At 48.3% G+C, this 23778-nt stretch overlaps 1 protein-coding gene and 2 long non-coding RNA genes across 6 annotated transcripts; 1 reads left to right on the forward strand and 2 right to left on the reverse strand.

Annotated features, from left to right (window-relative positions):
• Positions 1-1673: 1673 nt before the first annotated feature.
• Dnajb13 (DnaJ heat shock protein family (Hsp40) member B13) lies at positions 1674-16130 on the reverse strand. Of its 3 annotated transcripts, none has more exons than NM_001005885.2 (8): positions 15978-16051; positions 11908-12011; positions 10403-10564; positions 7117-7274; positions 5958-6071; positions 4158-4271; positions 3586-3662; positions 1674-3131 (listed from the first exon to the last, which is right to left on the reverse strand). In NM_001005885.2, exons 1-8 carry the CDS (start codon positions 16043-16045, stop codon positions 2978-2980), a joined length of 951 nt encoding a protein of 316 aa, NP_001005885.1. In that variant the 5' UTR covers positions 16046-16051; the 3' UTR covers positions 1674-2977. The 3 variants fall into 3 exon arrangements, with proteins under 3 accessions (NP_001005885.1, XP_006229828.1, XP_063118881.1); XM_006229766.3 differs by having other exon boundaries at positions 2833-3131; positions 10403-10561; positions 15978-16130; XM_063262811.1 differs by lacking the exons at positions 7117-7274; positions 11908-12011; positions 15978-16051 and having other exon boundaries at positions 2833-3131; positions 10403-10542.
• LOC103691200 (uncharacterized) lies at positions 3064-22719 on the forward strand. 2 transcript variants are annotated; one of them, XR_010060718.1, is made up of 4 exons: positions 3064-3200; positions 5525-11744; positions 19195-19375; positions 22630-22719. It is a non-coding gene; the product is annotated as an uncharacterized LOC103691200 (long non-coding RNA). The 2 variants fall into 2 exon arrangements; XR_010060717.1 differs by lacking the exons at positions 3064-3200; positions 5525-11744 and adding an exon at positions 16134-16627 and having other exon boundaries at positions 19198-19375.
• LOC120099893 (uncharacterized) lies at positions 18425-21378 on the reverse strand. The gene is made up of 2 exons (XR_005499352.2): positions 21079-21378; positions 18425-20063 (listed from the first exon to the last, which is right to left on the reverse strand). It is a non-coding gene; the product is annotated as an uncharacterized LOC120099893 (long non-coding RNA).
• Positions 22720-23778: the final 1059 nt, after the last annotated feature.

Below are 23778 nucleotides of genomic sequence, written 5' to 3' on the forward strand. Positions count from 1 at the left end.
CAAGAGGCCAGGTTTTTAGCTTGTTCCCCGGAGAAGAGCGCCAGTTCTCCTCAGCTTCTGATGATTCCAGCCACGGTCTCAGTCCTGAGGCCCCAGTGAGGGTGGCCTGCAGTGCAGCTGGTGCTCCTGCTTCTCCACACAAGGGCAAACAATTGGAGGTCTGGTCATTGTGTTAAGCCCTTCAAGGGACAGTTTATATGTTAACAACAGCTGACAAACAGGTCGAGTGAGGGCACACAGCATGTCCAAAAGTTCCTTCACCAGACCTGTGGTATATGATGTAAGGCCACTAGATTCCGTGACTGGGAATGCTGTCGGTTGGCCTGAGAAAGGGGCAGCAGTCATTGGCTGAGCAGCACACCTGAGGCCTCAGCAATACTCACAGAGGGGTGCATGATACACCCTGCTTTGCTACCTAAGGCAGCCCAGTTACTGAGACCACAGGAGTCTCACCAAGGTCTGTGGTGGAGGCCTGAGGCCAAGCTTCCCTCAGAACACTCCAGGACAGAAGTCCTACCTCCACAACCTCCCTACAGTGCTGGAGGCTTGACCTCCAGAGCAGGCAGTTACAATCACCATGTCTGTCCTGCCACAGAGGCCAGTGAGCACTCCACCATCTGGTTCCACAGGTCTGTAATGAAGGGGTTGAAGTCTGCTGTAAAACAAAATGGAGACTGGCAGTGGTGTCCCTCTCCTTTAATCCCAGCATTGGGGGAGGTGGGAACAGATTGTGTGAGTTCAAGGTCAGTCAGGGCTACACAAAGAAACCCTGTCTCAAACAAAAACAAAGAGGGATCCAGAGGGGGCCGGAGAAGTGGCTTGGCAGTCAAGAACAGTAGCAACTCTGGCAAAGATCTGGGCCCCAAATTCAGCACCTGTGGCTCACAAATATCCATTTAACTCTAGTTCCAGAGATCTGACGCCCTCTTCTGGCCTCTGAGGGCACTGCATGCATGTATATGACAAAGTAACAAATGCAGGCAAAATTATTCCAACAACAAAAAAAAAAAGGACCTAAAGAAATGAAGTGACCTGCCCAGGTGTCTGACTGAAGGCTCACATTTGCATTTGACTGTTGTGCTGAGATGCTTCCTGGAGCCCAGGCCCTCTCCAGGTCTTTTTTTTTTTTTTTTTAACAGAGAGTCTCTGTGTAGCCTAGGCTATCCTAGAACTCGTTCTGAAGACCAAGCTTGTCTCAGAGATCTACCTGCATCTGCCTCCCAAGTGCTGGGATTAAAGGTGTGCACCACCATGCTTAGCCCTCTATCTCAGGGTTTTTCTGTTGCTGCCTTCATGATGGTTCAAGATGGCTTCAGGGATAACTTGATCCCAAGGGTTTGGGGACAGCGGGGACAAGACTGAATGTGTTTGAAAGTAAAATACTTGACAAGAGCTGCGTTCCCACTTTAAAAAACAAGGAAATCTTTTAGCTGGGCATGGTGACACATGCTTATAATCTCAGCATGTGGGATGCTGAGGCAGGAGATCAGAGGTTCAAGGTCAGTCTCAGCTACTGCCTCAAAATTTAAAAGGGCAAAAGCTGAGTGTGGGGGTGCTTTAAATCCCAATTCTCAAAAGCAGAGGCGGGAGGATCTCTTTCAAGGCCAGCTTGGTCTACAAAGCAAGTTCCAGAACAGCCAGGGCTACAAAGAAATCCTGTCTCAGAAAAAAAATTTTTTTTAATTTATTTATTATGTATGAGTACACTGTTGCTATCTTCAGACACACCAGAAGAGGGCATCAGATCTCATTTCAGATGGTTGTGAACCACCATGTGGTTGCTGGGATTTGAACTCAGGACCTCTGAAAGAACAGTCTTAACCACTGACTCTCCAGTCCTGAAAAAAGATTTTTTTAATTTATTTATTTTTTTTGGTTCTTTTTTTTTTCGGAGCTGGGGACTGAACCCAGGGCCTTGCGCTTCCTAGGTAAGCGCTCTACCACTGAGCTAAATCCCCAGCCCCAAAAGATTTTTTTTAAAGACAAAAGGGAAAAGCCTTAAGCTAATGTGGCGATTTGAGTGACAGAATTCTAAGCAATGTGGACAGTCTGGGTTGTTTTCATATCTTAGAAACCACCGAACCTGCTTGATGCCCACAACCCTAGACCTAATCACAGCCTAAACTCAAACCCCAGACAGGGCAAGCACCTTAGCAAGGAAGAGGAACACAGCATTGTTGACCTTAAAGGCGTGGGTGTGGACCCAGAAGCTGGACCTCCTCCAGGTCACCGGGCAATGATGCCGTGGCTCTCTATAATCTAACCATGAGCGTTTTCACACCAATGACCCCAGTCTTCTACCTGTAGGCAGGTTGTAAGCTTCACCAACAAGGTCAGTAGTCTTGACAACAAGGTCAAGAGTCAGGTCGTCAAGGGCCCATGCCTCCCAGACTGCTGGCCCAGAGGCAGCTTAAAACTCATTTCATAGACGAGGAACCAAAGCAGAGGTGGAGGCCAGAGCCCTTCTGGCACTGTGCTGTGGGTGTGGCTCTTAACTGAAGCTTGTGAGCCTAGATGGAGTGGCCTAGGGTTCTGATGGCTGCTTAGCCACGGACACAGGAGCGCCGGGACAGCCGCTGCCTCTTCCTGTGCTTCACTTTCCCTGTCCGTAGTTCTCAAGACAGCACAGTCCACAGATGGTTCCTCTAAAGATATATGTTGTGAGACGTCAAGACAGAAGGACCCTGGAGGTCACACAGCCCTGTCTGGTGTTGCAAGAGACTCTGAAGTCTCAGTGAACAAGTCCATGCCTAGGAAGCCAAAATGGGGCCCCAGGTGCCTAGCTTTTTGGTTCCTAGAGGTAACATCCCCCCGACTCGCTTCCCGTCATAGTTAGAGGATAGGAAAGGAATCTTTATTATGTCAGCCTAAGATCTCGTGCTTCCCCATCTTCACAGGCTGTGGGGGCTGAGGGGGTAGGAGCGGGCAAGGCCCAGCTAGCCCTCTCCATCCCTGTTCCTGCTCAGGTCCCCCGGAATTAGGTCAGCAGTGCCTGGCGCAGCATCTGCTTCTTCTGGGGTGTGAGACGGGTGGGGAACTGGATGTCGAAGAAGATGAAGAGGTCTCCCTTCTTGGTGGGGTCCTCAGGCAGCGGCATCCCCTCACCTGGCACCATCTTGAAGTACTTGGGGCTGAGACAGAAAGAGAAGAAAGGAAGGAGCATAGAAGACTCACAACACTCCTGGAAATCCTTGCTCAAAGTGAGTACCCTCCTGGCTGGTCCCCCGCCCCCCGGGATTGCACAACTCTCCCTAGGATTCGAGGCCGACCTGGGGTGGGAGTCAGACCTTCGCTTCTCTGAGACTTTTCTTGGAACAAGACTTGGGAGCTACTGCTCCATGCTCTGATGAAGATTTTGGGGATGGAGACAAGAGATGGACCAGCACTGGGCTTCTCGGGCCTATGCAGGGGCTTCCCATGGGTTAGAGAAAGGTGATCCCACCATAGGGTGAACACAGCCCGTGGCTCAGGCAGAGGCCAGTGGATTTGAATCCTAGCCTGGGTTCCCAGGGTTCCCTGCACAGCCCTGCCAAGTCTTAGTCCATCTTCTCTGTGGCTACTTGGGGACTAGGCAGACAGACTCACTGGACAATGTCGTTGATGGGGATGTTGAGCAGCCGGTCATCAAGGGTCTTCACCTCCACAGTGCAGCAGGTAAGGGCCTGAGGGTGGGGGAGGTTAGAGTGAGAGAGAGGTCTACAGGGCATCACTGCAGCCATTCTATTTAGAAGGTGTCTGGGAGTCTACCTGGGTTCCAACCCTGAGCTAGGCAGTTCCGTGATGACAGAGTGTAAGGCTTTTGAGAGGCAGGGGTGACAGGCTCTGAATGCTGCCACACAGTAGGGGCAGCAGCTCTAGGGTGAGGTGGGCAGGTGTCCTCACCCTGAGACCTGAAGTGCAAAGAATGAGTCAACGGGGGCACCTTGAGGAGAACCACTTGGACATGTTGAGAGCCTGGGGACAGCAGCAGGACCAGGACAGGGTGGGAAGATGAGATGGGGAGGGGCTGTCCCACAGATCCAACTAATGCCAGGGAGAGAGATATAGGGCCCTGCCTGTGACTGCAGAAGTTGGTTAGGGGAGAAGAGATGGAACTGAGCTGCTGCAGGTGGGGTTCACTCTGGGCCCCCATGGCCTTCTGCGCTGTACCCACTCACCTTGCCCAAAGGAATGGGGTACACAAAGAAGAGGTTGTCCTGCTCCCTGCGGAAGCGAGGGTGCAGCTTCTCCTTTACGATGAAGATAATATCGGCCGGGATAATGTTGGGGCCCTAGGCGGGGAAAGCCAAGGGGTAACGGGTTTATTGCTTATATGATTTGGCCACATTTCTGTCTCTACTTGTCTCCAGGTCCTCACTGTGCAAGGAGAACTAGGCCCAGTTTTCTAGAGGGAGCATTCAGTGTGGCCTAGGGCCACCCTCTAGAGAAGCTTCCCTAGATCAAAATCACTTCCCACTCCCAAAGCACTTCTCTACTGAGCATGCTCAAAGTAAGTGTTCTCAGTAGTGTGGGGCAGGGACTTCCGCAAGTGATAGCTAGACCCTGAGCTGGGGTCAAACAGCTGCTCTGCCTAACAGAAACTCAGCAGTGATCTCTTCGCTTCAGTGAGCTGCCTCAACTCTGACCACTGAAGACAGAGAGCAAGAGCAGCTGCTGTTCCCAGGACAAGAAATAGTCAGATGGTCAGAAATTGCCTTATAGTCAAAAATTGTAAGCTCAAAGCCCAGATGAAGGGAGGGCCAGAGGTTAGGCTCTGAGGAGGCCCTGGGCCATGCCAAGGTTGGGAAAAGCTGGCCAGAGTGGAGGATGTTGGCACTGAATATCTATTTGCTTGCCTGTCTTCTCGCTTACTTATGACAGGGTCTCACTCTGTAGCCAGACTAGCCTGGAATTCGCTATGTCACCCAGGTTGAACTCAAACTCCTAAGGCTCAAGTGATCCCCTGCCTCAGCCTCCTGAATTGCTGTGGCTCGCAATGGCCCAGGTTGAAGCATGATTGTTGGAAGCAGGTGTTTTCCACGTAAGAAAGGGACAAGTGGGGGCAAGAGAATCCATCTCTCTCAGCTCTGAGCTGGCCATTACTGTTTCTTGTCAACATGTAAGCACTTGGGATCCTTGTACAATAACAATGTTTCCACAGGTATTTTAGCTTAATATTGTTATTAATTAAATGCTTCTGAACATCTTTCTCCTTGCACCAAGGAAAGACACTGGAAGGGAAGCTGAACTGAGTTCTCCCGCCAGGGGTGTGTGTGTGTGTGTGTGTGTGTGTGTGTGTGTGTGTGTGTGTGTGTGTCCCACTGTGTGTGTGTTCCTCTGTCTCTGTCTCTCTCTGTCTCTGTCTCTCTGTGTATGTGTGTTCCTCTGTGTGTGTTACACTGTGTGTGTGTTCCTCTCTGTCTGTGTGTATGTGTGTATATGTGCACACGCGTGTTTCCTCTGTGTGAGCACAGGCCTATATTCATGTATGTGCTGGCGGAGGCGACAAATTGACACTTGCTCTCCATCTTATTTTTTGAGACAGGATCTCTCCTGACCCAAGAGCACATCAATTCAGACTGGCTGTTCAGTAAACCCCAAGATCCTCTGTCTCTGCCTCTCCAGCACTGGTATCACAGGGGCTCTGCCAATGGCGCTGGGGACCAAGTCCAGGTCTCCATCCCTGGGTGGTATTGGGTCATCTCCCCAGGCCCTTCTTTCAGCCTTTTGTGTTCATATCTTGAGCAAGTTTCTTCCATCTCGGACCTCAGTTTCCCACTGTGGAAAATGGTAGTGATCTCCAAGCTGAGCTCACAGAAGCATTGGGATGCTCTGTCCCTGGGAAGGGGCTCTGGGGACCACCTAACTCTAGACCAAAACTTGTAGGAACAGGAAAAAAATGTGTTCCTTCCCTCTCGGTCCCCCCACTACCTGAACCTGGTGACTGACTGCCCCGAGCCAGCTTCTCTCCCTCTCACCTGGTCCCCTTCCTTCTCAAAGGTGATGCGCGTGCCCTGCCTCCACCCAGGCCTCACATCGATGGTCAGGATCTTGTCCTTGATGGTAGAGGAATACCCATCTTCATTTAGCACCTACGGTGACAGGGGTAGGGACGGGGAATTGTCTCAGGGGAAAGGCCCTGTAGGGTGTACTCTGTACCCATAGTAATGGGGGACTAGAGTCATTCCCACTCCCATCCCACTGTCACTAGATTTAAGAGCTTGTGACTCTCCAAGGCAAGGCATGTCCTCAAGTTGATGAAGCTGTGGCCTGAGACACCAGTCACCACAAGTGCTGGCCACCAACAAAAACATAGTGAAAGTTTCCTATCTCCAAATCCCAGAAGTCTGGCCCTAATCCCAACGTCCTCCCTATCCTACACTAGGCCCCACTACCCCTCAGTGTCTATTACAAGATCACTAGAGACCCCAGACTTCGGTTTCTAGGAAGTTACTGGTTCATATGAAGAAAGAGGGGGCTGGTCACAAGCATGCAGTGGACCTCTCAGAAGGCAAAATACTGAGCCTCATGCAAAGCATCCCTTCCCCCACCCCTCCATTGTGCCTGCAACCCCATGAGCTCACAGTGCCACCTTTGGACAGCATGGCCACAGTGGGTATCTCCCCCAGGCAAAGGGGAGGAAGAAGGCTGAACCACAGGCCATAGTCAGGTCAGTCCAAGGACTACTACTACTCACAGCAACTACTCACAAGGGTCTTCGCTAAGCTGTCGCCTTAGAGACTGTGCTGCCCACCTCCATGCCCACCCTGTGGCTGAGGCACACAGTCCTTGGGGTGTGGTCTGTAATGCCCTGGAGTGAAATGAATGGCAGATTCTTTCTACTCCCACTCCTCCGCTTTCCACTAGGGTGGCTGGACTGGGAAGGGAGAGACCCTGTTCCCATTAGATAGATGCAGAAGGGACTTCTGTACCAGAAAAAAAGGCTGAATCTTTATATTATTCATTCAAATTTCGATTCTAAAGTCTAAAGTCTAAAATTGCTGAGTCTTTTGACCTAAGAGTTTCATGATTCCATCAGAAAAGGTTGCCAAGTTTTCCTGTTGGGGGAGGGGGACCTGCCAGGGAGGTTTGTGGAGGTAGATGGTGCCTGGTAAGGGGAGCCAGCCTAGTACTCACCCTTCGGGAGATCTTAATTTTTTTGGTGCAGCCAAAGAATAAGTCCTCCAGGGACAAATAGAGGTCTCGTTCAATTGGAGGGTCTTGTTTCTGGACCCCTCGGCCCCGAAGCCCCCCAAAATTCAAATCTATATCATTTCCTTCTGCATCAAAAAATTCTAAAAGAGATAGGAGGATGAGTAACAGAAATGATGTCCAAAGACACAGATCAGATAGACAGACAGACACACAGACACACACAGAGACACAACACAGATGCACACAGAGATGCACACATACACAGACACACACAGAGACACACAGAGAGACACACACAGATGCAGACACACAGAAATGCACGCATATGCACACATACACAGAGACACACACACAGATGCACAGACAGACACAGATACTGAGACACACAGAGATGCACGTATACACAGACACACACACAGATGCACAGACACAGAGACACACAGAGATGCACAGACAGACATAGATGCACAGACACCCACAGACACATACACCCCTATATTCCCTTGAACCTCTTCAGTGCCCCAAGAATAAGGCTCAGCACAGCATTCCCACCTCTCAGACCCATGGACCAAAGACTATCTGTTTTGTTTCATTTTGTTTTTGGCCTTGAATTCAGGGCAATCCTCCTACCCCAGCCTCCTCAGTGCTGGGATTACACGAGTGAGCTACCACACTTGGCTTCGAGAAGCCACTCTTAGATGCAGACCAGTGATCACCAGCCCTTGCCAGGTCCCAGTGCTTCCCTGGGACTCCCACAGAGTGAGGTGGGGGCAAGCTCCTGCTGTGTGTACAAACTCAGGCATCGCTCTAAGCGGTAGATCCCCGTAGTGCAGACAAGATGGCCATTCAGGCAGAGTGGGTCAGAGCAGCTAGGCCACTCTGCCCTTCCCCAGATCCTACTGCTGGTTCTCTGTCCTTTCCCATGACCACCCTAGACAACCCAGCCTCAAGCTCTCTTGAGTTACAAGCTGATACAAAGAAGGATTTGGGCTGGTCAGTGGCAGTAGTGAGTGGTTGACAACATGTCCCAAGCTCCTTTCCTGCTCTCCATCTGAGAGCCCACCTGATGACCTTGCCTTAACCTGATGGCAGAGAGAGGGAGAGGGAGAGAGGGAGAGACAGAGACAGAGACAGAGACAGACAGAGAGACAGAGACAGAAACACACAGGGAGAGAGAGAGAGACAGAGAGACCAGAGACAAGACACGGGGCGGGGGAGAATGATGACCACCTTTGGGTCTGCTTGTAGTACTGTAATCCTTTGAAACTTGGTTTTTTAGTCTGTGGCACAGGGTAACATTTGTCCTGCCCTATACCATTAAGTTGAGAAACAGCTAAGCCTTTGGGAAAGCCTGCTGTGTATCAGGCTCTGCACTCAGTGACTTTCATCCTTACTTTATAATCTAGAGAGTCCAAGAAAATGCTCACAGTTCCATAGCTAGCAAGTAATGAAGTTGGGACCGGTACCCCAGGACCACTTGGCCACAGAACTGTGCCCTTGGTCAATGTGCTATATTTGCTGGATGTGGGGCCCTTGTAGGCTTTGGAGACAGAGGTAGCTGTTATGTACCCTGTCCCTCATGGCCAGTGCCATGGAATGAGTGTGACAAGCTAGATGGCGAAAGGTACATCAACAGCTGGCAATGTGCTGTGGGTTCACGTGACAGCTGGGAGCCAATGTCACAGCTCAGCAAGTAAAGGGCACTTTTACCCACCTGACTCCTGAGGGCGACCTCTGATCTGCACACACTAGATATAGCGAGGCTTCCTTTTTTTTTTAAAAAAAAAAAAAAAAAGGAACAAGGAGGTAGTTCCATAATAGGAGTCTTTGTCTAGCCCAGTGGTTCTCAACCTTCCTAATGCTGTGACCCTTAATACAGTTCCTCATGTTGTGGTGACCCCAGCCATAACATTATTTCATTGCTACTTCACTGCAATTTTGCTACTGTTGTGAATCAACATGTAAATATTTCTTGAAGATAGAGGTTTGTAAAGAAGTCATGACCCACAGGTTGAGAACCACTGACCTAAACTACACAAGGTCTCAATTTCAATGCTCAGTACCACAGAATCTTTTTAAAGACAAATTTCTGAATGGACATGGTGGATGTTAACAGTGAGTGACTGCATCTAGGAGAGGAAAGGAAGTAGAGAATTTTTCAATAAATCCTGTTTTAATTTCAGTGTGGTTTATATGTGTAATACCAGCACTTGGGAGCCTGGGGAATTTGAGGCTAGCTTGGGCTACAGAATGAGACCCTGCCTCAGATAAATAAACAAACAATCCCTTTTCCTCTCCATTTCTCTGTTTATTTCCTTCTTTTTCTCAAAGATTTATTTATTTTATATAAATGAATGCTCCATTTGCATGTACATCTGATGTCAGAAGAGGGCATCAGATCCCATTAGGGATGGTTGTGAGCCACCATGTGGTTGCTGGGATTTGAACTCCGGTCCTCTGGAAGAGCAGTCAGTGGTCTTAACCGCTGAGCCATCTCTCCAGCCCCTTCTGCTTACTTCTTCGCTTTGTTTTTTTGCTTTGTTTTGTTTTGTTTTGTTGGTTCTTTTTTTCGGAGTTGGGGACCGAACCCAGGGCCTTGCGCTTCCTAGGCATTCTGCTTACTTCTTAAAGAGGCAAAACCAGGCTGGATGTGGTGACTCACACCTGTAATTGCCAAGAGTTCAAAGCCAACTGGACTATAAGATGAACTTAGTCTTCCCTACAGAGTGAGACCAAGCCTCAGAGGGTGCAGGGATGGCTCAGTGGTTAAGAGCACTTGCTGCTCTTGCAGGGAATCCGTTCCCAACACCCACATGGTGACTTGAAACTACCCCTAATTCTAGTTTCCAGGAGCCCTGATGGCTTCTGACCTCCCTGGTTACCAGGCACACATATGTGTATCTATAGGCAGGTAAAACTGTCATACACATAAAATGAACAAGTCTAACATTTAAGAAAGGAAGAAAGAAAGAAACGAGAGAGAGAGAGAGAGAGAGAGAGAGAGAGAGAGAGAGAGAGAGAGAGAGAGAAAGCTGGGTGTGGTGGTACATGCCTATAATTCCAGCACTTGGGAGGCAGGGAGATCAGGAGTTCAAGGTCATCCTTGGCTAAGCCTTGCCTGGCCTGGGAAATCTGCCTCAAAAGTAAAATAACAAAAAAGCACACAAAATAAATAAAAAGCAACCAAACCTAGCCAACAAGAAAGGCATCTTCTACAGCGGTATTCTTTCCCAGTAAGAAAAGGACCGGGGTGGGGGTGGAGTCTTACCACTGAAGGGGTTGTCTCCTCCAAAAAACTCGTGGAACACTTTTTCAGGGTTGCCATGGAAGACATAGCCCGTTGTCCATGGAGTCTGGGATCCAAACTCCAGAGGAATCCCACCCTTCAGGCCTTCCTCGCCAAACTTGTCATAGATGCCTCGTTTCACTGCTGTGGGTAAAAGTGACCTTGAGGAGGACTCCGGGGCTTATGTGACTGGAGAGACAGAGGTAGTGAGAGAGCTGAGGGAGGTGGGGGACAAGGGCAGCCTTATCTCCTGCAGGCTGGAAGTCTCTAGGAGGTAGAAAGTCAGTGACACTCGCTGTCAGTTCAGTGTCACTAGCCTATAGATCCTATAGGATAGCCCAGAAAAGCAATGAGAGAAACCTGCCTGGGTTGGGCTTTTGAGAGGAACTGAGAGACTGAGGGTCAGGTACATCCTGGGGTTGACTTAGCTCAGTCTTGGGAGGGAAATGTAACATTCTAAAATCTTAAAATTTTAGAATCTAAGAATTCTGAACTTGGAAAAAAAAATTTTTTTTTTTTTTTGGTTCTTTTTTTCGGAGCTGGGGACCGAACCCAGGGCCTTGCGCTTCCTAGGCAAGCACTCTACCACTGAGCTAAATCCCCAACCCCTGAACTTGGAAATTTTAAAATCCAAAAAAAATCAGGGCTGGAGAAGCCATAGTCTAGCTGTTTTAACCAACAGTGGCCACAGTCACAGCCCCCAGACCATCCCCTAGAGAAGTCACAGTCACAGCCCCCAGACCATCCCCTAGAGAAGTCACAGTCACAGCCCCCCAGACCATCCCCTAGAGAAGTCACAGTCACAGCCCCCCAAACCATCCCCTAGAGAAGACACAGTCACAGCCCCCCAGACCATCCCCTAGAGAAGCCACAGTCACAGCCCCCCAGACCATCCCCTAGAGAAGCCACAGTCACAGCCCCCCAGACCATCCCCTAGAGAAGCCACAGTCACAGCCCCCCAGACCATCCCCTAGAGAAGCCATAGTCACAGCCCCCCAGACCATCCCCTAGAGAAGACACAGTCACAGCCCCCCAGACCATCCCCTAGAGAAGCCAACTGGGCAGCTGTTCTTTGCCTAGTAGTGAGTCACCCTCATCCCACACGACTGATTTCCAAAGGGTGAGGTCTGATGGCTCTAAGCTTTTCCTTGCCCTCTGCTCCTGTTGTCCCTGGAGATAGTCTGGGACAATAAATCAGAACAACGTCTGCTCTGCCTCAGCCCTCTGTCTCTGGCAGCTGCCATTCCCCTCCAAGCCTCAGGAAGGGTCCTTTCTGCCAGCCAGAGGCAGAGGGGCACGCCCACTTCTGTGCTGCTTCGGCTGGGTAAGTCCATCCACCTGCCTGGTAGTGGCCTGGTTTGCCCTTAATTTGTCTGGCTGCTGGGAGGGAAGATGACTTATTCCTCTCTACTGTCCTCTGCAGAAAACCTGACAGTCTAGGCACTTGAGGAATAGTCTTAGTGGAGGGGTGGCCCATCATCACTCACGGTCGCTCAGCACGTCGTAGGCTTCTGCTATTTGCCTGAATATTTCTGGTGCAGTCGGCTCATTTGACTTTAATGGGTGGTTCTTCAGGGCAAGCTTCCGGTATCTAGATGGGGAAGGAGAGCAAGCCTTTGCCTCTGACCTGCTTGTGAGGCTAGAGCATGGCCGGGGCTGGCTCTGCTTTGTTATGAACCAGAGAGAGTAGCACAGGTATCGGCGGCTGTGGGGTGTGTTGCTTGGACCTTTTAGAAGAGAACCTGGGGTAGAAAACACAGTTGGCCTGAAGCCTGAGCGCTGATCCCTAGGCATCTGTCCTGTGGCTGCTTGTCCCCTTAGCTGTCACAGCTGAGACCTAAGGACAGCAGGGATTCGGTGGTGGTCCACCTGTGAGACCAGAACACTCCCAGGTTAGCTTCTCGTCACTGTGACAAAATGCCTTTGGTTAGCGGTTTTCATCCGTGGGTGGCTGACTATTGCTTTCAGGTCGAGCATCATGGCAGGAGCCAAACGGCTTGCCTGCATGGCAACCAGGAAGGATAGACAGAAGGAGAAGTGGGAGAGGAAAGGGAGAAAAGAGTGGAATGGGTGTGAAAAGGGAGAAAAGGGGCAATGGGGACACACAAGAGGGAAAGGGAAGGGAAGGGAAGAGAAACATGGGGGTGGGGGTGGGGACAAGACATCAAAGGCCAACTCCGGAGACCACCTTCTTCTAAGTAGCCCCTACCTTGTAAGAGCCCATTCCAATATGAAGGGATTAACCCATTAATTAATTGATTGATTGACAAATTAATGACATTTACACCCTCCTGAGCCAGTTGTTTCCCACTGGCATAACCTGCTAGGAACAAAGCCTTTAACCAACGAACACTTCATGTTCAAGCCCCAACATCCTCTACCTACTTGGCTCGAAGACTCCCCCACAAGCCAAGCTTAGCTCCCCTCCCTACATAACTCCTCCTTCCCTTTCTAGTCACAAGTCTGGGGCCTACACTGCGGTCTGCAGTCTCCCTGTTTTCCCCAGAATTGGTTCCTGTGGTACGGAGTTCATCTAACTCTGTCTTGTGTCTACTTTGCAGAGGATCATGTCTGACACAGGCTTCTCGAGTGTGTTACGGCCCTCGGGTCCCATTAGGCCCTAGCACTCTCTTCCACCTCTGGGCTCATGCTTGCCCCACTTTCATATCTGCCATCCCACCACTCTTCCCAGGGACGACTGCAGCGTCTGAGGCTACAGTCAAGAGAGATCGAGTGGATGATCTGTGGAGTTTAAAGGGATCATTCACTAAGGCGCAGGATGGAGACCACCACAAAAGACAGTCATGCAGGGGAAGGGGTGTTCTGACCTTCCGAGTGAAAATGGGGAGCTGAAGTGAACCCTGAAGGATGTGCATCTGACCTGGCAGGAGCTGAGACCAATTAAGGGATCTGAGCCCTCTGGAGTGGGCACATAGGAAGGGGACTGTTACATAAGCACCGAAACCACTCTCTCCTTCTATCCTCTTGTTTCCCTCCCCTTTAGGAAGAGGTGCACACAGGGAGGCATTCGACCAAGGAAACCTGCAGGGAAGGGCAGGGAATCTTGGCTTGGTACCATGCAGCCCCTGCTGGGTCTGATCAGGGCACCCGCTCTGCCCAGCCCTAGCACATAGGCGTCTGGTGCTCTGCAGCTTCTCATTTCACAGCCTGCAGTCTGAGCTCATCTCCCACACAGCAGATGCCCATTTCCTACCAGCCCACTTCCCTGAGCCACAGACATCTGTGCCCCACCCCTGTATTTCAGGTCTTCTCCCTGGCCTTGCAGTTCTACCAGATCCAGAGCCCAAACAGGACCTCCATTCCCACACCCACCCACTGCCACAGCCGGAAATCTTTTTTTAAAAAGGAATTATTTATTATATGAATGTAAGTACACTGTAGCTGTCTTCAGACACACCAGAAGAGGTCATCAGATCCCATTTCAGATGGCTGTGACACACCTCTCCTGTTCCTCCACCCACCTCATTTATTAACACAGTCTCTCAGTAACCTGGAACTCTCCAAGTAGGCTAGGCTGTCTGTTCAGGTAGCCCCCGGAATTCACCACCCTTGTCCAACTCCCCAGAGCCAGGTTACAAGCAAAACACAGCTTTCTTCATGTGGGTTCTGGGGGTCCAGCTTGGATCCTCTGCATGCAGCTGCTTTATCAGACGGGCCATCTGGGTACTCTGCTCCTACTCCACAGTTCTCTCTCTCTCTCTCTCTCTCTCTCTCTCTCTCTCTCTCTCTCTCTCTCTATCTCTCAGAGACGAGAAGCTGAGGCTCAGAAAGGTTGAATTGCCTGAGTATGTTATATTTGCTGTCCTAGGGGTTTCTATAGCTGTGCTAAAACACCGTGACCAAAAGCAGCTGGAGGGGTTTATTGTATCTTACATGTCTGCAACCAAATCAAATCTTCCATCATCAAAGGAAGTCAGGGCAGAAACTCAAGGAGGGAACCTGGAGGCAGGAGCTGATGCAGACACCATGGAGGGGTGCTGCTTATGAGCACAGAGGGTAACTCTGTGACTTGGTCAACCTGCTTTCTTAAAGCACCCAGGACCACTAGCCCAGGGATGGCACCACCCATAATCAATCACTAATTAAGAAAATGCACCTTGCCTACAGGCCAGAAGGGTGGGGACATTTCATCAATTGAGAATCTCTCTTCCCAAATGACTCTAGCTTATGTTGAGTTGACCTAAAACTAGCCAGCACATTGGTCTTCTGGTAACTAGGCTATGCTTAGCTATTTGCCACGGTAGCCATCCTTTGACGAGCCCCACTGGTCACCTGCTTTCTCTCATGGTAACTTTTTACTTGATGAATACCACTGGCCAGTAAAAGCCCTGAGCAGTGGGTGACATCACACACTACACAGAACTGTCTCAATTGTTTAATGAATTTATCTGATTTCTCCATCCCCACTGGACACCCACTTATCCCTCCCCTTCAGTCCACACAAGCAAGACCTGGCCCAGGGAAGAAGGGATCATGTCTGATTTCTTATTCCATTTGCCACATACAAGCCCGTGGGATGACAGTGGCATTTTCCTCTCAGGGTGGCTGTGAGGATTAAATGAAGCAATGACAGAAGGCTCTCAGAACAGCACCCACATGTTCAATACAAGCAGCTAGTGTGCCTCCAAACCTCCAGTTGCCTCAGATGCTTCCTTTTGTCTTTACCTTGGATGACACAACTGATTTCCAAACTCAGTGTCTCCTGTCCAGCCCTCTCAGGAGCCTTAGTCCTCCTTCAAGCCTCACCCTTTGGCTTTAATTATCTGGACAGCCTCCTTAGAAGCCCCTCGCCTCTTAACACAAGCCTCTGCTGCACCGGGTACGCCTCCCTTTATAACAATACACATAAGATGAGGGCTCCATAAATATTTGCCCAAAACTTCTTTTCAAAGAAAAACTTTAAAAGATCAAAAATTTCAGAAACATAGCCTGACCTTTATCCTAGATGTCCCTCTAAATACACACACACACACACACACATACACACAGACACACACACACACTTCTTCTCTTTTACAAACAGGGCCTTGCTATGTGGCTCAAGCTAGCCACTGACTCACTGTTTGGGGGTTAAAGACATGGACCATCTCACCCATATCTAGACTGTCACAAAGTCCCTGAGACTTGACAGAGGTGTTCAGAGACAGAGATCAGTCAGTGACAAAAACCCATGTGATGGCCAAAATGAAAACTGTAACATCCACTTGTCCCAGTCATTTCTGGTCCACATGCCTGTGGCTCTCCATGAGACTCAAGATAAGTTCCAAATGGTCCTTTGTCCTTATTTCATAGCTAGGAATTCGGACATGACCCAGGAAGAGCTAAGGGACAGGAGTTTGGGGCATTGGAAGCCCCCTGATGCACTGAGGGTGTGTCTGAATTTCCAGTTCGTGTCCTGACCAGCACGAAGTCAGATAGGGCATACAAGGGAAGAGAGGTGCCCCTTTCCTACCCTAAACTGCGCAGGGAAACTATTTGGCTGGCATCAGGGCGGGGCTGCCTCTGCACTTGCTGGGCTAGGATCCCACCCACTTACGCCTTCTTGATCTGGGCATCCTCTGAGTTGCGATTGACCTGGAGCACAGCATAGTAATCCATCCCCATGGCTGGTAGCAGTGGGTCAGTTTTTCCTCAGACTCCAGCGTCTGTTCGTCGGCGTTCTGTGGTTGCTCCTGACAACCACGAGTGGCACCCTGGGAATTGTAGTCTTTCTATCTTGAGGAAACGGCTGTGGGGCGCTCATAGCTGGTTCCGTGATCTCAATAAAGGTCACACAGCTAAGAAACTGGAGTCCCCGGCGCCTTTTTGCTTATGTTTTAGTACAGCCACAGCCTTTAAAATCTTCAGAATAAAGCCGGTTGTAGTGGGGCAACATCTTTAATCCCAGCACTCGGCAGAGGCAATTGTGGGCTGGGGGATAGTCTGATGTACATAGTAAATTTGTTGTGGGTCTGGGGTCATTCAGAGATTCACTGACTCAGTTTTGGTTTTAGTAGAGACTTTTTTTTTCCTCTTTTTCTTTTTTCTTTTTTTCGGAGCTGGGACCGAACCCAGGGCCTTACGCTTGCTAGGCAAGCGCTCTACCACTGAGCTAAATCCCCAACCCCAAATTAGAGACTTTTTATTAAAAAAACAAAACAAACAAACAAAAACTGGCCAGGACCAAACCAGAGAAAATTAATCGAGGTAAGACTCTGGCTATTGTTAGCCAAAGGATTATAAAGGAAAGATCCACAAAGTTATAATTTTGGGGGGCAAATTAATTCATATCGTGTTTGGGTGTAGGCAAGGCTTGATTTTGTAGCAGACATCCAGCAGGTGCCTCCGCCATCAAGCAAGCTGACGTTTCACAGAAAAGCAGAGCTTAGCAGTTAGCCTGTTTGACCTTGTGACCTTGTATGAGTAATTGAGCCAGGGAACGGTTTTGCAACAATCAGCAATTTTTTTTAAAGATTTATTTATTTATCATATACAAGTACACTGTAGCTGTCTTCAGACATACCAGAAGAGGGTATCAGATCTCTTTACAGATGGTTGTGAGCCACCACGTGGTTGCTGGGAATTGAACTCAGGACCTCTGGAAGAGCAGTCCATGCTCTTAACCTCTGAGCCATCTCTCCAGCCCAACAATCAGGAATTTTTAAACAATGGCCCAACTGTACCAGGAAGCGGTCCATCCGTCTCAGGCTAGCTCACCTGGTATATTCAAGGTGGGAGCAACTTCCTCATGGCTTACACAAGTTACAAACAACTGTTTTTACAAGCCTAGCACAGTAAATTTATCCTCTAAACATACTGTTCACCAGGACAGCTAGATCTACCTAGAGAGCTTGTCTCTCTTAAAAGTATTTGTTTTTTGTTTTGTTTTGTTTTGTTTTGTTTTTGAGAACAAGTTGAGTGTGGCATAAGACCAGCTTAGGCTATGGAATAAGTATTTTTTTTTCTAAAAACAAATTTATTTGGCTGATTATTTATTTCGGTTTTTGAATTTTCGAGACAGGGTTTCTCTGTACACACTGACTGTCCTGGAACTCACTCTGTAGACCAGGCTGGCCTCAAATTCAGACCTACCTCTGCCTCCTCCTGGGCGCTGGGAATAAAAGTGTGCACCACTACTGCCCAGCTCTTGTCTGATTTTTTTTTTAAGATTAAAGGATAGTTTTATATTTTCAGAAAAACAAGATTAAAATGTTCTCATATACCCTACCCAGTTTCCCTGTTGGTGCATTACATTAGTTCAGCACATTACCTGCTAGGCAGCAGTTTAGAGCAGGTACTGAGATCTCACCGGACTGAGCCAAACCTGAGTTCAGTCCCAGCATCCAGGTTGGGCTTACAACAGCCAATAACTCCAGCCCCAGTGGATAACTGACACCCTCTTCTGTCTTCTGTGGCCAACTGCACTCATCTGCACATAGCCACACACAGAAATCCACACATATGCATAATAAAAATAAAATCTTAATTAAAAAACACTTAAAAAAAGAGTGGTACAATTGTCATAAATGTGATCAATATCAATGTATCTCTCTCTCTCACTCTCGCTCTATGTGTCTCCCTTTCTATGTATGTGCAGGTGTGAGTGCATGCATGTGTATATTGGGGGGCAGAGGTTGATACTGGATGTCTTCCTCAATTGCCCACTTTTTTTTTTTTTGGTTCTTTTTTTTCGGAGCTGGGGACCGAACCCAGGGCCTTGCGCTTCCTAGGTAAGCGCTCTACCACTGAGCTAAATCCCCAGCCCCAATTGCCCACTTTTTTAAAAAGTTTATGTACTTATTTTATGTATGTGAGTACACTGTAGCGGTCTTCAGTCACCAGAAGAGGGCGTCAGATCCCTTAGAACTGAAGTTACAGATGGTTGTGAGCCACCCTGTGGTTGCTGGGAATTGAACTCAGGATCTCTGGAAGAGCAGTCAGTGCTCTTAACCGCTTCTCCATCTCTTCAGCCAGCCCACTTTGTTCTTTAATTGATTTATTTACTTTGGTTTCTCTGTGTAGCCCTAGCTGTCTTGGAACCTGCTGTGTTGACCAGGCTGGCCTCAAAACTCATAGAGATTCACCTGCCTCCCAAGTGCTAGGACTAAAGGTGTGTGCCACTGCCCCCTGGCCCTATTTGCTTTATTTTGTATGAATATGGATGTCTGGTTTGTATGTACGTATGTTCATCATGTGTATACCTGGTGCTGCTGGAGGCCAGAAGAGGGGGGTTGGATCCTCTAGAACTGGAGATTCAGATGGTTGCAAGCTGCCATGTGGGTGCTAGGAATTGAACCTAGGTCCTCTGGAAGAGCAGCCAGTGCAATTAACCACTGAAACATCTTTCTGGTTCTTTTTTTTTTTTTTTTCCCGGAGCTGGGGACCGAATCCAGGGCCTTGCGCTTCCTAGGCAAGCGCTCTACCACTGAGCCAAATCCTCAACCCCTGAAACATCTTTCTAAAACTGCTTATTTGCACAAAGATCAATGCTAGAGCATCTCTGACTGGAAGAGCATAACCCTAGTGTTCTCTTCCTGCCCTCCTGCTCCTCCCTACTTTTCTTTGTAGCGTTACTGTATCTGAACATGTCTGATGATGTTGAACAGCTGACTACAACTGGTTCACTCCAATCACTTGTAGCACACCTGCCTTTTCAGACTTTAAGTTTTCTATAGACGGTGTCACTGTACAGACAAGCCTCTTGAGCACTGACTCTCACAGAGGGCCTATCACCCTGCGAGGTAACCTGATGCGGTTGCTCTCATTTTCATCAGCAGAGTCAGCACGGGAGCTTGACCACCTCGCCCATTCCTGATGTCAACACTGAGTTTGAGACCAGCCTCTGCTACACAAGAGCCTTCCTCAAACAGACAAGATGAGAGCTGAAGTTTGGATTCCCAGCAGCGTGTAAAAATGTGGTGGATCTGTAACCTCAGTGCTGGCAGGCAGAGGAAGGTGGGTCTTGGGGGTTCACTGGCCATAGGGGAAACCTGTAGTTTCTGGTGTCCTCCTGGGCACACATGCTGTGCACTCACAGAAAAGATGCCCTTACACACATATGCCACAGATATGCAAACATTTCCAGCCACAAGGACAGAGATGAGCCTCCTAAGAGGGCAGATAGAAAGCTCCTAAGGAACATGCATTTTGCCAAGAATCATGGGACCTAAAGAAGTCACAGAAACCAAGACCAAGGTCATGAGTGCACTCTTGAGGGTATCAAGGCCTTGGCAAAGCCTACTGAGGTTAAAAAGCCCCAGGCTCCAAAGAGGACCAACTGTAAGCTCACTTGATTTGCCTACAAGGCTCACTCCAAGCTTAGGATAGCAGGATCTTCCAGCCGCAGGCCAACAGAAAAACTCAAACCAAGGTCCAGACGCTTGCCATACTTGTAACTCCAGCTATAACTCCCAAAGGTGCCCAGGTCCCATGAAGCCTCCATTGTAAAGGTCTCTGCCTACACAGATGCAGGGACATGGTTGGGAACTCTGGGCTGCCTTTCCCCTTGGGTTAGTCTCTTCTTGTGTTGTTAGTGTAGACGAGTGTCATCAGTTATGGGGTAATCAGCATCCTGTGGCTCCCAACATGAGGCTCTGAGGACACAAAAAATCGCTTCTGTGTTATTCTTGCCCAAATGTGAGACCTAAATAAAAACATGAGGAAATATCAGACAAATCTAACCCAAGAACATAACTCAAACTGGATTCTATTCCAAACACTGATGTTGACAAGGGAAAGCTGGGAAAGTCCTTCAGAACAAAAATGAAATAATGTAACATGTGCTCCCGTATTGGATCCTCAGCCACAGAGGAAAGGGTGGCTAGGAAAGGCGTTGCTAGGACGACAGTATGCAGCCTGCAGACTGGGTAACAGGGCAGAAATAATAATGATTGCCTTGTTCTCGCAGCTACACAGTGATGAGGCAGGAGAATGACCTTCATTTTAACAAAAGCACCCTGGAGTATTTTAGAGTGACAGTATGAGGTGTTTATGCATTACACAAAAATGGGCCAGGGAAAAACTACAGTTCATACAAACTGTATAAACAGAACATTAAAGGAAACAATAAAAAACTAACAACAGAGAGATCTATACAAGGGTAAACACGGCTCTTTTGTACTGGTGTGTGTGTGTGTGTGTGTGTGTGTGTGTGTGTGTGTGTGTACAATATGCAGAGACTGGTTCTCTCTGAATGTCACCTGAGTTCTAAGGATCAACCCATATCATCAAGATTGGGAGCAAGTTCCCTTACTCACTGAGATGCCTTGACGAAATGACTCCCCACCTTCTTTTTTTTTTTTTCTCGGAGCTGGGGCCCGAACTCAGGGCCTTGCTGGGCAAGTGCTCTACCACTGAGCTAAATCCCCAACCCCGACTCCCCACCTTCTTACGGACTCACTGGAACTTGCTATGAGATCAGGAGATCAGACCAGGTTGTTTACCTCCTGCCTCTGTGCTCCAACAGCTGGGGTTACAGCACACCACGTTTGTATGATTCTTGCAAATTTTTGTGCATGACTAAAATAATTTAAAATAGAATAAAGAATGTATATACACAAAAAGACATGTACAGAAAAAGTGTTGTCCAAAGAAGCCTTTATCCACTGTGAAGATGCGGGCATGCAATGAGAGATCCAGACACTTCTGACACTTCTCACCGGAAGTCACAAGGGGGCACTGGAGAACCGGGAAGTGAGTCGCTGCGGAAGGCTGAGCTGCTTGCTCCACAGCAGACAAGATAGACAACAGAGAATCAGGGAGCAGTCACGACCGGAACATCAACTCTAGAGACCTAAGGAAAGCAGAGCGGTGTGGGCTCAGAGAGCCAACCCAGGGCTGAAGAGCACTTGCTGTTCGTGCCGAGGACCTGAGTCCTGTGCATAAAGCTCTGAACAGCCGCCTTCTCCTCTCAGGAGCATTTTATTACCCAGGGCCTTGCGCTTGCTAGGCAAGCGCTCTACCACTGAGCTGAATCCCCAACCCCTCTCAGGAGCATTTTATTACTTTTCCAGTGAAAGGTGAGACCCTAGCACCGTGGAAGCAGCATGCATTTTGGAAATAGTATCATCTCACTTTTGCTACTATGGAGCAGTGTGAACTATGGTGACTTCCTTGGGCCCGTGAGTCCCAGTTTCCTCTGTTGTAAAACTGAAGTGATGCATTAGTTCAGTAAGACTCGGACTATGCAGTAGAGTTTAAAGGGGCTGGCAGGAATAGATATAAAATATTATGCAGGGATTATAAAATATATATCTGTGTGAATTCCCCTAGGGGAGAATTCCAAGATATTAAGTGAAAACGGATAAACCAGAGGACAACAGAGTGACCTAATTGTGCACAACATAAAGTAAGAGAAAGCTATATCCCTCACGAACGTGAATACATATACAGATGCAAGTGTGAGCTGTCAAAAGCACTTGATACATATATAGAACTAGGTGTGGTGGACCTCAGCGGGCGAGAGCCTGAGGCAGGGGGTTAGTGAATTTGAGAGCCTATCTTTAAAAAAAAAGATAGATATAGAATCATTGGACTTGGAGAGACGGCTCAGTGGTTACAAGCACTCACTTCTTTCAGAGCACAAAGGTGCTTGATTCCCAGTACCCACATGTTGACTCCTGTAACTGTAGGTAAAATAAGATATATATTATGTATGTATGTATATGTATGTATGTATATATGTGAAACTGATAATATTAATTTCTTAGAGCAGACTTTTAATTCCACATAATTCAATGTCATTTTTTGATTTTTGTAGTTATGTACATACCAATTGTGTATGATTCGAAATTTATAAGAAAAAATAGGAGTCATTCCTATACCTGTAGTAATAGTCACCCTGCTTAAGCAAGATGGCGTTTGTGAGGCTGCCAGGACGATGTCCAACCAAGGACGCCTTTCATTTTTCTCTGTCTACTCTAGTCAGCTGAGGAGAAACAATAATAATTACTGATATTTAAAATACATTTACTGGGGGCTGGAGAGATGGCTCAGCAGTTAAGAGCACCAACTGCTCTTCCAGAGGTCCTGAGTTCAAATCCCAGCATCCACATGGTGGCTCACAGCCATCTGTAATGGGATCTGACGCCCTCTTCTGGTTTGTCTGAAGACAGCTACAGTGTATTCATATACATAAAATAAATTAATCTTTAAAAAATAAAATAAAATACATTTTCTAATAGCTCTCCTGTCCATTATCTCTTTTCTAGCCTTTGCTGATGAACCAAGAGGCTGAGGAGATAAAGACATCTTTCAAAGTTCTGGAGCCACTTAAGTAATAAAGTCATTTCTGACTAAAAGCATGTTGGTTTCTTTCTATTCCACCATATTGCCAGTACAATAACCAACACGTCAGCAGCCCTAGTTACCACAGGGCAGCTCAGTTCCGTTCCTTTGAAACCCTACAAGCCAGGTGATAGTCACCAGGTGTTCTGTACTGTCAGGCCTGCACCCTGCACACGGGAGCATAGGCAGCCCTGTCAATCGAAAGGACACATCCAAGTCTTACTGGACAATAGGCAGCATCCGTCACCAAAGACAGACAGAAAATACAGACAGCTAAAGAGAATGCAGAACTCATGTGTTTTTCTTTCTGAAGACTATTGGTCTATTGGGTTGGAGAGATGGCTGAGTGGACGAAGGTACCTGTGACCAAGGCTGCTGTCCTGATTAGAGTCCAAGGACCTAGATGATGGGGGGAAAAAAACAAAAACAAAACCACAAGCTGTCCTTCGTTGTAGTATTTGCAAGCCACTCTCCATTCCGTGTACACAAAATAAAGATGGCCCGAGATGCTCGACAAGTCTTACTGTGAGGGCCAACTAGGACCCTGGGAGATCTGCCACTGGGAGGGTAGAAGGCCAAGTGCAAAGCCAAAGTGAAAAAGTGCTGTCCTTGGTCTGCAACGCCTGCCAAAGACACAGAGCCAGAGGCTGCAAGCTTACACATTTACAAATCTATTTGCAAACTTATCATTGACAGTGCTTTAGCATAAGAAATCTACCTACAAGAATGGTTTTCTTACTTTGCTCCCCGATTATTCCTGAAGCCACAGACTTGGCTACATTCACTAGGAGAAGAAGGGGTGTTTCACCAAGAAAAGAGCAGTGACTCCAACCTTGAACCAGGGCTGGTGCTCACAGGAAGAGCATTTGCAGGGCAGGCATGCATTTCTATTTTTCCCCAGCTGTTGATGGCAGTTGATGGCTGCTGGGGTCAGGGTGGGAGACATCGGAGGAGTCCTTATTTGGAGGGGGCAACTGTAGGGTGCCTGTGTCCCAGTAGGTGGTCCCACACTTGTATGCATATGAGCAACATTAACAGTACTCAGTGGGGAAAGAGGCTATGAGGGGAGTGAA

This window comes from Rattus norvegicus, chromosome 1, assembly GCF_036323735.1.
Source record: "Rattus norvegicus strain BN/NHsdMcwi chromosome 1, GRCr8, whole genome shotgun sequence".
Lineage (NCBI taxonomy): Eukaryota > Metazoa > Chordata > Mammalia > Rodentia > Muridae > Rattus > Rattus norvegicus.

What these genes read in the sequence shown, in the direction of transcription:
- Dnajb13 (NM_001005885.2), bottom strand. Translation starts at nt 16,045, where the DNA reads ATGGGGATGGATTACTATGCTGTGCTCCAGGTCAATCGCAACTCAGAG. An exon ending in AGGAGACAACCCCTTCAGTG is followed by an intron (nt 7,275 to 10,402) that starts GTAAGACTCCAC and finishes TATCTCTTTTAG; the next exon opens with AATTTTTTGATGCAGAAGGA. An exon ending in AAATTAAGATCTCCCGAAGG is followed by an intron (nt 6,072 to 7,116) that starts GTGAGTACTAGG and finishes CTGTCACCGTAG; the next exon opens with GTGCTAAATGAAGATGGGTA.